The sequence below is a fragment of the Paramormyrops kingsleyae genome, chromosome 14 (genome assembly GCF_048594095.1).
Source record: "Paramormyrops kingsleyae isolate MSU_618 chromosome 14, PKINGS_0.4, whole genome shotgun sequence".
NCBI lineage: Eukaryota > Metazoa > Chordata > Actinopteri > Osteoglossiformes > Mormyridae > Paramormyrops > Paramormyrops kingsleyae.
Window position 1 is genome coordinate 28,382,296 of NC_132810.1, and position 15,999 is coordinate 28,398,294.

Consider the following 15,999-nt stretch of genomic DNA (forward strand, 5'->3'; position numbering starts at 1 on the left):
TTCCATTTTTGGGTGATCTCTCTCAATATTTTATCATTTCCATTTTGTTACTTATAAAATGTCTGAAAAGTTTGAAAAAGGTCCAAACATTCTTTCAGTGTTACTGTGTTCACAAGATTCTGTCTTCTACCACTGTCCTTTACTTTAATTGCTGCCATACAATGCACCTGCTTTATTTTTTGGGCATTTTGTCTCAAAATGAAATCAGGTGTAGATCTGTATCCATATAATGTATTTGTGAAGCAGGAATACAATTCATGAAATATTTTTTCATTTTATGACATTCACAAGATGGAATGTCATCTGCTTTCACCCTTCCCTTTGCTGCCACTCAGCGCAGTTGCTTAAATTTTGGAGCGATCTATCTCAAAATTTCATCAGTTCCATTTCATCATTTAGACCAGGGGTCTCAAACTCCATTCTTGGGGGGCCGGAGCATTGTGTAGCTTAGTTCTTTCCCTGTTCCACCACAAATGATTCAGCTCAATAGATGTGTGGTAATTAGCACAAGGAGTTGAATTAGTTGTGTTAAATGAGGGTGAACCAAAAACTGTGTAGGGCTCCGGCCCCCCAGGACTGGAGGATGAGACCCCTGATTTAGACATTGTGCCTACAGTGTTTGAAAAGATCTGTCGAAGACATTTTTAGTTATTGCGTTAAGGCGAAAGCGTCTGCGGATCTTCCAAAATTATATGTATCGCAACCTCGGGCAATACAATTACTGATCAGCCTCAACATAGCTAATATCTGCCCATCTGTGTTCGGTTTTACTAAAATACCTTCACTACTTGACTTAAGATGAGCCGCAGGTGAAAGAAATCTCAGCAGTCTTGTATAATATTAATGTACATAATTAAACGTAAGCCTTTTGGGTTTTGTGGCTATTTTCCCCAAAGTTCTGATTTTTGATATAATTTACTTTTACTTCAAGAAGCCCCAGTTATAGTCACAATGCGATTCAGCATTTGTCATTTTGTTATTCCCGGTTGATCAGTATTATTAGACACGCCTAATTTTTGTTAATCCCGGTCACGTTGTTTTTCCCTGTTGTGTACCGCAGTACCCATGTGTTTTTTTCTGCTTTGCATCACGCACTAACGCATGCTCCATGTTTGCATAGGACTTTATTTGGACGAACTATGGCAAACGCACGGGGCGAGCGTATCCCAGCATGCAACGCGCGCCCCTTCTCTCTCACCCCTGCAGCGAGGAGACTCACATCCAGGGAAAGAACTAATGGCGGCCGGGAAGTCCGTGCTGCTTTGATACCAAATCTACAAGGCGTAGTACAGCATAACCTACGATACTATATAAGTGAGGGCGCTTGAAAAACAAAAAGGAGAGATACACGTGTTAAGACATACTTGAAGAGGTGATAAAAGGGAGTTGTGCGAAAACAGGGTTGCGATAGCAGCTTGTGTTTGCCCACATTTAAAATGGATGAACACCCTGGAGGAGTAGGAATGGCCGCTCCGAGAGCGCAGCAGACAGCACAGCAAGGCAATAATAACGTTGTTCCCCAAACTGGGGCCGGAGGCGGTACCGCGATGGTGCAGCAGCAGGACGATATGCCTCGACCGCAGCAGTACACTATCCCGGGTATCCTACACTACATCCAGCACGAATGGGCCCGCTTTGAGATGGAGAGGGCGCACTGGGAAGTGGAGAGAGCCGAACTGCAGGTACAGAACAGCTCGCTTTCCGGCGGCTGTCATGTCCGTTAAGTAACATCGCACACTGGTTATGTAGCTAACTGTGTTACTGTAGCAAGTTGTTACTGCTTCGTGTAGTAACGCCCCTTTATAAAAGGCATGGTTGATAGTTACGGCTGTTGTCCATCTAGCCGGATACCCAGCTTCATTAGCCGGCGAAGAGCAGCGAAGCTGCCCCTTCTTACCTTGGAGTTTCAATGGCCTTGTGCCCTTCTTACTAATATGCCTTTCCCGCTGTTATCATCCTGCAGTCAATGGGAAGGTAGAGGTGGACGGAGCAGCTTGTAGCTAGCTGGGTAACTGTTAGCTAATGTTCCCAGCAGCCATTTTGCTCCGTCAATATGGCGTCGGCCCGTGTCTGTTTTAGGTTAGCACGGTGATGGGCGATCGATGTGGGGGAGAAGAGGTTGATTTTTGCGGGGGAGAACAATGTGGCATTAGATCCCGTTTCAGTTTCTCGGTGTTAATCCCTACAATTTCTGCATTAGCTGGGAAATGGCAGGTTTTGTTGCTCAACTCTAACTTTCAAATAAGGAGGAGCCGATTTGTTAACTTCACGCCTCCTGTGTTTACTCCGCTCTTATTGTCATCTTCCCAAAAACACCAAATCGCAATTAATTAATTGATTGATTAATTATAAACAGCGGTCTATTGCATAGACGTTGTGAAGTAGCCCCACACAACTGTTTGTCCCTGATGTCCTTGGAATTATCTGTAAAGACGTTGGTAGCTTGCATTTTCATTGTGGGGATCTGTGCATCCGAAATAAAATCCACAGTACACATGTTTCAGCATCCAGGGAAGGCCGTTACTGCCTACGTCTGCAGGGCCGCGAGTGGATCCACACATGCCAATTTCATGTTCATTTATGGGTATTACATTAACAAACGAGCCCATGATCACGAGTATCGATCATGGAACTAAACATATTCATCTCTTACCTTCATGGGATTAAACAAAAATAATTTCTTATGTTACCTGCCAGATAAGGCAAAATATAACACCCGAGTCATTTTTGTGAATCTATTCTAAATTCAGTTCCGGTACATAGGTTTTTATGATAGCAGGGTTGAATTTTTTTTGTAATTAATGCTGGTTCATTTTGTGACTGAATTCATATTTGGTTAAAGTGACAGTTTAGCACTTTAATATTAAATTAGTTCTTAGACTTGCTGTAAATTGAAAATGTCTTAAGGTGTAATCTGTTATGTACACTGTAAAGTAGGTCAGGGTCTATCTCTGTCAGCTTACCGAAGTGTCATTTTTCAGAAAAAGCTTGAAACTTGTTTACTGAAAATTCCCTGGTCTCTTGCCATTATATACTCATCTTCTGACCTTTTTTTAATCATACGGTTTGGTGTGTAAGTGACTGATTTCTCTATATACAAATTGACTTTTAAAAGCCTTATTTTTCTTTTTAGTTCATGGAAAATTTTCTTAATCACAGTCCGAACTAGACAATTTGTATGATGCAGCAAGGGGGTGTTATTCCTTTTGGTGATGGTTTATGTCCCAAAAGATGATGCATTGCAACTAACTATATGTGTATTGCACTTCAGGTTTAATATCCCATAATTTTGAAATTAAACCTGCCACCTTGCTGAGGTTGTTTTATAAAGCATGGTGTCGAGTGCAGTACTGGATCAAGATTTCTTTGAAAATATAAATTAGAGAATCTTAATTTTGGCCAAATGTCTCCAAACATACAGAATGTCTACATTTTGGGACTATACTGTGGAGATGTAACAAAAAAACTTTCACAAGTCCACTTGTCCTCCCCCGGTTGCCCAGAGGAGGATGGGGTCCCCTTCCGAGTCTAGGTTCCTCTCAAGGTTTCTTCCTGCTAGAGGGAGTTTTTCCTTGCCACTGTCGCCTCAGGCTTGCTTGGTGGGGGTTCAGGCCAGTTATATGTAAAGTGCTTTGTGACAATGACTGTTGTTAAAAGCACTATATAAATAAAATTGAATTATTACGTACTGTAACATGGCTTGGGAAATTAATCTTTATTCTCTTGATATCAGAGGTGTATTCTAAATGCAGTTAAATGGAATTATTTGAATTAATTAGGAATTGTGTGCAAAATTTAAATTTTACTGAAATATCTTTAAATAAATGTATTTGTTTGCATTTATTTATATAATAAATATAAGTGGCTGCCTGGTACTGACTTGAAGTGCACTTTCCATTCTAGATTTCATGATTTGCTTGTCCTCTCCAGTAGTGAATCTCAAGGATTCTGTCTGGTATGGAGAACTGCCTAGACACTACCTAAAGCCTAGTTAATTCTTCACTTTTCTGAATGCGCTTTCAGTCTGGGGACGATCGCCTGCGTGGCAGCTTGTGTTCATACTACACTTGGTTGCGGATGGTTGTGGTCAGTGCATGCATACAGGAGAGGACAGATGTATTGCAACAAACAGAAATATAAGCAATGTAGTGAAACGAACAATTTAAATGTTATTAGTCTAAACACTGGCAGTATTACGGTCATAAGGCATACCACAGTATTTTGAAATCCTTATGACAAAATTAGCTGGACCCCAACCGTTTGGTGAATGTTATTGCCAAGATTTGAAAATGCTGGAATAGTGCTGCTTTTTAAAATATCATACACCTCAATGTAATGTCTGGACAGCATGGTACAGTGGATTTCATGATTATTGTCCTTATTTTGTTGTTTATTTGGAGTCATCTTAGGCATGATGATACATGGCCCTCATAGATTTATTGAGTATGCAACACAGCTGCACATATGTGAAAGTCCCGTATTTTACTACCACTCAAAGTTTTTGGGTGTTGCATCCATTTGCCATACACATTGTTTAAATATTTGTCGCTCCCGAAACTGTACAGCCTACCTGATCTATTTGTTCCAGGTCCAGTTCACATATAGTGTACATATGTGCATGCATGTGCCAGTTGCATCATTGAAGTCATATCTGTGTTCCATGCTCAGACACAGTTAGCCATCACACTATGAATACCGTGCCCATGGCCAACTGAACCGTTCCACAACCCACCTCTGCAAGTGAGCCTGACAGTGATGCAGAGCGATCACACTACTCAAATGTTCTCGGGCACGGTACAGATCACCTAGTGTGAGCACACCCTAATACATAACCTGGCAAGTGCCACTTGTAATTTTGCCTGCTTTGGGGCATAAGTTGTGTTCTGATCCTCATTGAAATTATAGAGTCCTCAGTAATCTGTTGTGGCAGTTGTCACAAGTAGCAAACAAATTATGCGATCTTTTACTGGAAAATGAACTTGGTTAAATGTTTTCATAGTCTAAATTTTTAACGCAATTTTATTTAAACAGTAAGGTTAATTTTAAAATGTTTTGTTATACAGGTGCATTGTCTTTGTTCAGCTATCTTTGATCAACTTGAAATATGTCTTACTTTTTCTGATTTTGCTAAATGTGAACTTGTATAGCAACTGGAGGTACTGTTAGTAGAGTAACTGCCTAAATGGTTTTTCTCACTATTTGATTGTGACAAGTATTCTTTGCCATACAGTTTGTTCTGGGGGTTGTATGTGTCAGTACATTTGCATGATAACCATATTGTTCAAGTGTTCTTTGTCATTGTCTCTTTATAAACTCCCTGTTGCCTTTAATGGCCTAATAGACACTGACTATGCAAGACCTAGACTCAGAAGGCAAGCTGCTTTCTTTGGTACTTGAGTCAGCTATCATGCCTTACTGGCTTTATCAGATTTATATAAAGCTGTGTGTGTTTATGTGTATATTTTTGTGGATCCCTTTTCAGTGGTCATAATCATAATCAAAGCTGTATTTGGAATTAACATGAACATGGTGGTGCATCATTTATTTCAAGCGCAAGGCAGAGTTGGAAACATAAGCATTTTTAAATTGGCAAGCTCCTATGCTGATCCACGATCAGATTTCCCAGCCCCAATCGTAGAATTAAGTTATATAAACGGGTCTTAGATCTGCAAACACTCAACCAATCCAAGAAGCCAAACGACAGATGCTTAATTTGAAATTCACTGGCGCAACTAATCAGATTTGTGCGATAGGCATTGATTGGCATAAATTGCAAAGTGCACTGAGTGCTTGATCATAGCATTAATTTAAATCTATTCTTGATATACGGTCACAACTGGGCTCTCATGGTAGAAATAGGGTCGTGGTGCCAATAAGGTTGAGAAGCACAGATGTAGTGTTGGGCGGTATACCGGTTCATACTGAAAAACGTTTTTTATTGTTATGACAAATTTTTCTTACACCGCAATACCGGTTTTAGTAATCTACACAACGTTCGGAAAGCGGCACAGCTGGAAACTATTTAAGGGGGGACCTTTTTCACTGAGCTGTACTGCTAAAAATCTACCGTGAAAGATCAGAAACGGAAGATATAGCTGACGCTGACACTGGGGTTGTCAAAAAAATTGATTCTCAGATACTAATTGATATTAAAAATTAGTATCTGATTAGATACTAATTTTCACCATTATTGATACCAACAGTGCAGTTTTCGCCTCTTTCGCCAAACTTCACATAGCACCATTACAGCACAGATGAGCGTGCACACATGCACACACTTGCGCAGCCCCTCCCCTCCCCTCAGCCGCTGAACGCATTCACACTGGTTAACACATACATACCAAGTTGGCTGAACATGGTATATGCTGCAGTTGAAGGCACTTCGCAAGCTGCTTTAGTAAAAAAAAAAAAACGCAACATTGTTGTTTGGAAGTATTCTGCAGACGAGCATGGAAAGGCTAAGGATGTCGATAAGCCTCTATGCAAACAGTGCTACAAAGTTGTGGCGACAAAGTCAAGTAGCACGTCAAACTTGGCGAAGCATCTTAACCCTATGGAGTGAACCAGGGGCCCCTTGCATGGGGGGGGCATTTCTTCCCTCTTTGGAATAATTACCTTATAACTTCAGATATAAAAGTCACAGACACATGCCTGATACCTAAAAGCAAAGTTGACCCCTTTACAATTGATTGTGGGAAGTTCAATAACGAAATGAATAACCTGTGTATAATTTATGGACATGCGAATATAACAAAAACAGCTGGAAAAATACAAAAACCTGTCTTTGTGTCTTGGATTTTTGTAAACTTGTTTTCTACATGTGTGCCCAATTTCATATCATTTGATGCAGCCCAACAGGTTTTACGGAGGAAAGAGCAAATGGTGCAACTGGGAGCCTTTCCTATCCAAAACCTAACCTAAACTAATCTGAAACTTATCCAAAATGGCAATAGTGTAACTAGCAGTGTTTTTTGGGGTAGCAACTTTCTTTCTAAATGCATTACCACTTATAGGTCATAAGTAACAATTTGTCACACATCATCACCACACATTTGTAGGAAAATCTATATTTTATTCACACGACTTGTGCCAAACTTATCCAAAACCTATCCAAACTGGCCACAGTGTAACTAGCAGTGTTTTTTGGGGTAGCAACTTTCTTTCTAAATGCATTACCACTTATAGGTCATAAGTAACATTTTGTCACACAAAATCACCACACATTTGTAGGAAAATCTATATTTTATTCACACGACTTGTGCCAAACCTCTCCAAAACCTATCCAAAATGGCCGCAGTGTAACTAGCAGTGTTTTGGGATAGCGTCTTTCTTTCTAAATGCATTACCACTTATGGGTCATAAGAAACATTTTGTTTCTAACCCTAACCCTGCATAACTGTGCCCAAACAAAGCCCGACAAGTGCCCCGCATTACTGTGCCCAAACAAAGCCCGACAAGTGCCCCGCATAACTGTGCCCAAACAAAGCCCGACAAGTGCCCCACATAACTTTGCCCAAACAAAGCCGACAAGTACCGTACATAATGTTGCCCAAACAAAGCTGACAAGTACTGTACATAACTTTGCTCAAACAAGGCCGACAAGTGCCCCGCATAACTTTGCCCAAACAAAGCCCCGCGTAACTTTGCCCAAGTGAAAGCCAAAAGCGCTGCATTACTTTGCACACTTCAAAGCTTGACAAAGGCGATGCGGAACTTTTCCCAATGTACCACAATACAAGTGTTACCAAAGCAAATGTTAATTGTAATTTGCTGAATCACGGAATTATAAAAATCTATAGAATAAAAGAGTAAAATGTAAACTGTAAATAAATGTACTTATGTCGAGCGTTGCATCCTCTCCACGCAAAAAAGCATCCTCCATCGAATCAATGGATAAAAGCGACACTTTCTTCCCCCGAACCACTCTTCAAAATCATCTTCTGTGCTTTCTCAACAGTGAAAGTCATCCGAGCCATTTTTCTTCAGTCAAAAAAGTTGTTGTCCGAAAATAACTGGGTAAACTCATGGAGACTACGTGCGCAATGCGTAATCGAGACACTCCCGCAAATACTGCACCTGCAGAGAATAAGTTGCGCATTCATGTCCCCAGCGCGAAAAACAATGCCCAATCAGCACATCCCATACCATTTTGCAAACCTTAGACACACCTCTATTGGATGAAGCAAATGACACTGTAATTTGATGTTCATGTAAAAAGTTTATTATGGTGAAACATAACCATGGGCAAAGGTTCAGTGCGTAAAAAGTAATGTGCTAGCAGGGAAGCAGAGCATATATCTGAAAAAATACTTGACAATGAAGGATTACAGTGATTGATTTATGTACATAAGAGATCAAGCTTTCAAACGAGGGTAACTTTGTCATTTTATTCACTGGTTTTCTTCTAAAACTCCGAAGATAAAAAACATTGCACGAATGTACAGAATGCCGACTGACATTTTTCCGCGATGAGTGAGCAAGCTATTTGAGAGCATTACAGTCATATTTATGGAAAAATGCGTGTTTTGTCTTAATACTGTGACGGTTTATGAATTATTGGCCGTGAAAGAAATAGTTTGAAGTGCTTAGTTTTCATTTTATTAACACTTATATTTTACTTCCTGACACTCGACCCGTTTAAAGATGTCTACCATGGTCATTTTATTTTTACTTGTTACAAAAAAACCATGGCACAAAAATTGCGCAACTTTCTACAGATATTATCTGAAAGGTTTTTTGTAGTGTAACAAGCCGTTTTTGGTTGATTTGATACATTTGTTTCTTTTATTGAACGTCATTTTTTATTGAAAATTCGGACGTATGCGTCCGAACCACTAGGCGGCGACAATGAAAGAGTTAAAGACAGACATCCCGGTTTTTATGAGAAATTTTGTGAGGTCAGTAAAGTTCGCGTTCCAGCAACACTGAACTATTAAACACTTATCAAAAGTTAACTTGGCCGGCGCACACCTTAACATTAGCCGTTTATCTATAAGCAATTAGCCAACAAACATGTTAGATGTATGTTATCATTAAGGTAGCGGATAGGCGCAATGGCTAATAATAAAATAATATAGTTAATATGGGAACAATGCAAAAATGTAGAACAAAAATGTGTCCTGTAAAATTCTGTAAAATGTGGTAAGTGCCTAGTCATACTTTAAAAAAAAAATAAATACTGTCGTATACCGTGAAACCGATATAACTTTGAAAAATACCATGATGTCAATTTTTGGTCATGCCACCCAGCTCTACACAGACGTAAACATTAAGTGTAAGTCAGTTGATTGATACTCTTTAGTAGCTGCACACAGTATACCAAGATGTATTGATTTATTGAAATGCTGAAAAGTTCTGAGTGCTGAGACATGCTCAGATAAGTTCCAATGAAATGCGTTCTGTATGTATGGAATCAGTTCATCAGTCATTTTCAAGAACTCCTTATTTGGTCAGGTTGGTGATCAATATACGCTGTTTTTCAGAGTAGAAATTTCTTTGAATGTACTGTACCTACTTAAGGCAATACCTATACCGACTTCTACTTATGTTAATTTGTCTTGAGTAAATTTGGACTTGCATAAAATATCCTCACCGTGCACATTATTTGCAGATGGCGCTTATGCAACACACCTGAAGTATGTTAAGCATAAGTTGATGTAGCCAGACATGACACGCAGCTGTATCTTCCCAGTTTTCTCGCATCTTGTGCTGTGAACACATCTGTTCTAATTTGTGTAGCGTTTTATACAAATGTAAAGAATTAATTTGACTAGGCCTGTGTGATTATTGTAATATGTCTGACATTTACTATAGAATTATACTAATTGTGTATAAATTTTTTATACCTGTGTTTGCAACAGATGCTTATGTTTGGTTAGGTTAGGCTAGGCTATGTTGAATGGGGGGGAATCCAACAGTAGTAAGTTATGACTTGGGTAAGCAGGGTTCCCCCTGGAGTTTGATTTCAATTCTTCACTTTTCTTTGTATTTTTGCTTCTACTAATCAAATTCTTCACTTTTTTTCAGCATCTGTTTTTTTTAGTCACTGTCACCGCTTCTTAATAAATTTAATCATTAAACTCACTGAATCGTGAATACTGTGTAAAAATTTGCGTGCTGGCGTGCTGAAAACATGATGTATAGTACGCATTTCAGAAATAATGTTCTAATTACTATATATATAAGGTAAGCTAATACTTTCCCGGTGTTTCATAGTTCCTTTGAGAGGGACATTCTAAAACGCTTAATGTGAAAACGCTTAATGTGGTTTAATGTACCAAAATAGCGACCAATAATCACCAAATTTCGCACACACACACCTGGTCATAAACACTTTCACCTGACAAAAAATCTAAACCAAAATACAAGGAATATGGACTTTATTTTACATTAAGCCTTTTCCTTATAATGGGCGTCAATGGAGGGGAAAACGCTTAACGTAGTATAAAGTCCATATTCTTAGCATTTCGGTTTAGATTTCCTAAGGGTGCTACGGTTGAAAATTGGGAAAAAATGAAATTCGACTTTTCAAAAATTCAAAATTCATCATTTGAAAATTGAATTCGCCAGAGTGACGATTTGATGCCGTTATTCTTCGTCACCATGGGTTCCGTTTTCGTCAGTGACGAGCGGCAGGGGGAACCCTGGGTAAGGAATTGAAGAACGGTCTTTTTGTGCAAGTCGAGGAGTGTCTGTATAGTGTTTTTTGCCATTTTGGGATTTCTTTCTATATCTGGTTATGTAGTCCATATTCTTGGTTCGTGATTGAAAAGGACAGACGTGTTTCTTTGATCATGTTAACCCCTTGGGACCGGCGGTCCCGCCGGCGGGATCTGACAGAATTCTCGCGAGACCGTTTAAATAACTCCGCGAGTTTTTGTCATATACACATTTTAAAAATACCCTCAGAAACTTTGGACGGTCTACTTTTCAAATATATCTAGGTAGAAACTAAATATATTTTTACAGCTTCGTGATACGAATAGAAAGAACAAGAGTGACTGACTTAAGCGTCTGCGTCTCGAAGCGGCTCTGATCACCCACCCACTTGCAAATCGCGCTATTCGCATGATAATAACATGATAATCCGACAGTTAGTATTGGGTGAAGAAATATGTGAATACGCCCATTGTGACCGAAATAAACAAGAGCACATGTCGGTAGTGTTTACACTGATCGGCTACAATATAGCACACGGATACGTCTCTGCCGCTGAAGCTTTGCGCCAGTGTTGCCACTTTCAGCAGCGAAGCTCATACCTGTGTTCATGGCTCAGTGGGCTAAGCCTGTGTGCCTGTAATCACGTGGTCGCCGATTCAAACGCAGCGTATTTAGAACGTGAATAGCGATCTTCCGCTGAGAGCGGTCCTAAACGCTCCCGACGCAAGTAAAACAAAGAAAGGTGACACGATTGGCTTTTTTGCCTATTTACCTAATTTTAAAAACTTTAATACTTCTGACAATGGAAGTTTTGAAAAGAAGACAGATAACGGATTTAGTCAGTGTTTTTTTCATGATTATACATAATGATTTCAGCGAGATATAAACTGAAATACACGAGAAAGATACGCGGTCGATGATGCCCTCGTCCCCAGAGCGTCAATAATAGTCACTGCATCATATTTATCGCTTTCTATATTTATATAGTCACAGTTTTTCATTTTTCATTCCATCTATCAATAAACTGTGAAAGGGATTTTATTGTTGCTACTTTTCTTGCGTTTCAAATAGGGCTGGGCAAAACGATTATTTTCCTAATCGATGAATCTAGCGATTAATTTTTCGATGCATCGGTGAATCTAACGATTAATTTTTTCAATCCGATTCGATTTCGATTTGATTCGATTATCGATTATTTCCCCATTATTTGACTTGTATAGCAATTTCACATTTACTAATTTATGTATATCAATGAAAAACACAAATTTCTTAATTTGAAGACCTTTTAATGAACAAAATTGCAAAATAAAGTTGTAGTAGTCGTACCATCTTATATTAGAGGTAGCATTTAACAAGAAATAAAATGTGCAAACATATATAAAATTAAGGAAAAGTTAACAAAACATTTAAAATAAATAGCAACAATTGTGTCCTTAAACAAAATGTAACATTCACTTTGCTTTCTGCAAAAAGTGCTCTTCATTCACAAAAAATCCATTTTGTTCCTGTTTCTCACATTTCTGTGTGTGCGAGTTCAATCATGTTAATTACATGAAGTAGTTATGCATTGGAGTGGAGGAATGTTAGCATTTCTACATGCTCAGCAGTCAGACTTGCCCTTTTTTTTGGTGACAATGTTTCCAGCAACTGAAAAAAGCCTTTCAGATGGTGTTGATGTGGCAGGTACAGCCAGATATGATTTGGCTAAATTAGCCAGTGTGGGGAATCTTGTTGCATTATTCTTCCACCATGTAAGGGGGTCATTATCCCTTGGAATAGAGGCTTCCCCAAAATACAACAGTACTTCTTTCCTCACCGCCTCATTTTCTCCATCCCCACCCTGGTCAGTGTTTTCATTACAATCTTCCTCCTCAGAATCTGTACCCAACAAAGTGTCCAACACAGACCTCTTCTTTGTTGGGGGACTTGCAGAGGCTTCCTGTCCCACATGTTCCTGCTGTAGCTTATGAGATCAAGTGCCTCCCTCTGTACTCTTACTTGCAGTTTCAAAGCATCTTCTGGAGAAAGGAATTTCAGTTTACGAAAACGTGGATCGAGGGCAGCAGCAATGACTGACACATTTTTCCCATCTGCTTGAAATGCAGATACTTCTGACTGCCACCTATACAAGATTTTCTCTTCTGCACAGTTCTGGAAAGAGTTCACTGCAGCAGAATCAAATGATTTGTTTTGGGTGGATTTCAGGAGACCTTTCAGCAGGGGGGGAAGAACAGAGACTGTGACATAAGACTGTCCACTGAGAACATTAGTGGCTTGCTCATAAGGCTTGCGCACCTCCTTCAATTCATCCAGAAGAATCCACTGATCATTTTTCAGATCCAGGTACTGTTTCCCACGCTGTGTGACTTCTGGATCTGAAAGTGTCGCAACCACCGGCCACCTCTGTTCCAACAGACGTTCAGTCATATAGTATGAACTGTTCCATCTGACAGCGACATCCTGGATTAGTTTATGCTCAGCTGTACCCATCTGTTTTTGCTTCTGCTTAAGTTTGGTGCTAGCTGGCTCACTTTTCCTGATGTGCTTTACAAGGCCCCGTGCAGCCGATAGTGCCTTATCAATCTTGGGGTCTTTCAGTGCATGGTTTACAACCAGTTGCAGTGTATGCCCGGCACACCGATAGGACACCACTCCAAACTTCTCTTTCAGGATGTGGAGAGCTGCGACTATGTTACTTGCATTATCATGCACAATGGCAAGGACATTATGCAAGGAAATGTGGAATTTTTCTGCCACCTTCTCCACCCAGGAGGCAAGGTTTTCTGCAGTGTGGCGCTCTTCAACTGGCAGTGTTGCTAAATTGAAGGAGAGAAGATCCCAATTGTCATTAATGAAATGACAAGTTACCCCTAAGTAGGACTCTGTGACCAGACTTGTCCAAGCATCAGTGGTAAGGGAGATTTTGGATGTGGCCTTTTTTAGTTCATTCCTTAGTTTCTCCACTGACGTTTCATACTTTGTCTCCATCATGCTTGTAAAATGACGCCTAGACGGCAGAGTGTAACCTGGTTGGAAAGTGGTCAGCATTTCTTTGAATCCCTCACCCTCAACCACAGCAAGTGGTCTCATGTCTTTTAAAATCATAGATAAGACGCTCTCGGTAAGTACAGCCACCTCCTGGGGGGTGCATGGTGTACTTCTTCTCTGACAGTAGTCCTCCACACTTTTCTGTTTGTTCCTGAAATCATAAATCACACACAGCACACAGATGAATTTGAATAATTACAAAATAAGTATATGGAAAGCATAATATCAAAATAATTTGATAAGGATGTGGTTATCATATCCATCTATCTATCTAGTAATAGTGTCCACGACGGCTACGTTTAGCAGGGGGTGCATTGTCTTTGTTAACATTTTTCCTGCGGCCAATTCGCTGTCTCACATTTTCGTCTTTCGCCGATTCTGATAATCAGCCTGCGCGCATTCCGACTCATTTTGCCAGCATGGGCCACAAATAAAAACCAACTAAACAGCAGCTGCTATATGTTACCACTAAGCAGCTTAAATGAATTTTGCATTTACAGAGGTTGGGTGTTTATCTCTGTCTATGAGTGAGTGTATGTCTACGTGGGGAGGGTGTCTGGATGAATTAAAGGGTAAAAACCAGCGTTAGTAAAAAAAGTTGAAAACTTACGGTGGTTTGTCCTTTTCAGAAGCTGCTCCTGGATGCCGTCGTTTGAGGTTCTGGTGCATAGCCGTCGTGCTTTTATGATAGGCCATTTCCACCTTCAAAGCCGGTAAACGACTGAATCACTTCCTTTTCGGTTAAAATAGCCCCATACTGTAGAACTGCGTGTTCGGGTGGAGTGGTTTGGGTCGTCCGCGACTGCCTCACTCATGTTGCCGCTACTCGCTGCCGCCATGTCTGTTTTGAAAATGACGACGCATCGACGCAGATTTTTTTATGTCGACGTATTTTACGTGTCGACGTAATTGATTACGTCGACGCGTTGTCCCAACCCTAGTTTCAAACTGCCTTTCCAAAGTGATGGGTGTGGGGTGCAGTGACATTCCAGACTGATGGGCCATTGACAAGTATGCAAACTACTACAGGTGTGAGGACACCTATCTCATCAATATTCATTGTGAAGACCACTGACTTTGAGAAAAAGTGTCACTCCAAAGTTCTAACACTTTAGTAATCAAACCATATAAAATTTCTGAATGTCACTTTCACCTATGTGTAGCCAACCCCTGTGTCTATAAGCTTCAGAGCTCAAAAGTCTTACCTAGAAATGTCTATAATGTGATTTTTTACAATTTCTCAGCATGTCTGAAAATAGGTTTTTGAAAAGTATATGTTTAAAGTTGATTTTAACAAAAAATTGAATAATAACATTCTAAGAGGTCTCAGATTATTGGTGCTGAGTTTGTGCTGAATAAAAGCAAATGTATCACTTTGGGATAAAAGTTTTTTAGATAGGTGAAATATTTTAAAATGTCAAGGCATGTCAGACTACCTCGAAAGTGGAAAAAAGGCCTCAGGCCCCAGGGGGTTAAAGGTTGATAAAAAGCCTTGAACATTATAGCGCAGGAGGTTAAAGTTTCGCTAAAACGTTTTTACTAACAGGAAAAAACCTTAGCTAGCTTTGCAATTTTAGTGAATATTCATTTTCAAGATTATCAAATATAAGTTTCATCAGTTTAAAGTTTACCTCCAATGCTTCACCGTGTTTTTGCAGTGGTTCCCCCATGGTTTGCTTTGGCTTTACATGCATTTTCAAATTGCAAACTTTGTGTCGTCTTCACTCACAGTGAAGAACTTCTGTGCTAACGACAAGTTTTTGTGTGACTGCGAATGTGCACACAGCTGTGAGGCTATTGTCTGCGCTGTTGTGTCTATGATTTATGGTGCATGCATAAAATGGACCTGTGCCGATTCTGGTCCCTAGCTGGTTGATCGGTGCCTCTCTACTTTTGACCAAATCAAGATAATTTGCACTATTCACTAGTCTGTTGCTAAACATTTATGTTGCTGTATTGAAATGTGGTATACTTAAGATTTTTGTCATTTGTGTCATTTTGATGTGTTGGCATGTTAACCAATAAGCCTATACTTCATGCATATAAGGAATTTCAATGCAGTTTCAAAATAAGATTCTAATGATGTAATGTGGAAGATATGTTTCAGTACCAGAGCTGGGGTTCTTATGGCTGTGCTGTCCTCTCTCCAGGCGTAGTAGATATGTACAGTCTTTGCAACATGCTTACCAGCCCTTGATGGCTTCAGCTGCTTTTTTCTATCCAAGGTAGCTGACAGATTTCCACTGGGGTTAGGTGACAAGTACAACCACTTATCCTTGTTTAGCTGCCCGT

At 39.8% G+C, this 15,999-nt stretch overlaps 2 protein-coding genes across 2 annotated transcripts in view; one reads left to right on the forward strand and one right to left on the reverse strand.

The window, feature by feature from the left end:
* ap4s1 (adaptor related protein complex 4 subunit sigma 1) overlaps window positions 1-2,237 on the reverse strand; it is a 33,047-nt gene extending 30,810 nt beyond the window's left edge. The window contains exon 1 of the mRNA XM_023792172.2: window positions 1,898-2,237. The gene's annotated coding sequence lies outside the window, so the exon portion shown is untranslated. The remainder of the gene's footprint in view (window positions 1-1,897) is intronic.
* Window positions 1,173-15,999, forward strand: part of strn3 (striatin, calmodulin binding protein 3) — a 98,032-nt gene continuing 83,205 nt past the window's right edge. The window contains exon 1 of the mRNA XM_023792171.2: window positions 1,173-1,682. Coding sequence (XP_023647939.1) covers window positions 1,437-1,682 — 246 coding nt within the window. The 5' untranslated portion in view covers window positions 1,173-1,436. The remainder of the gene's footprint in view (window positions 1,683-15,999) is intronic.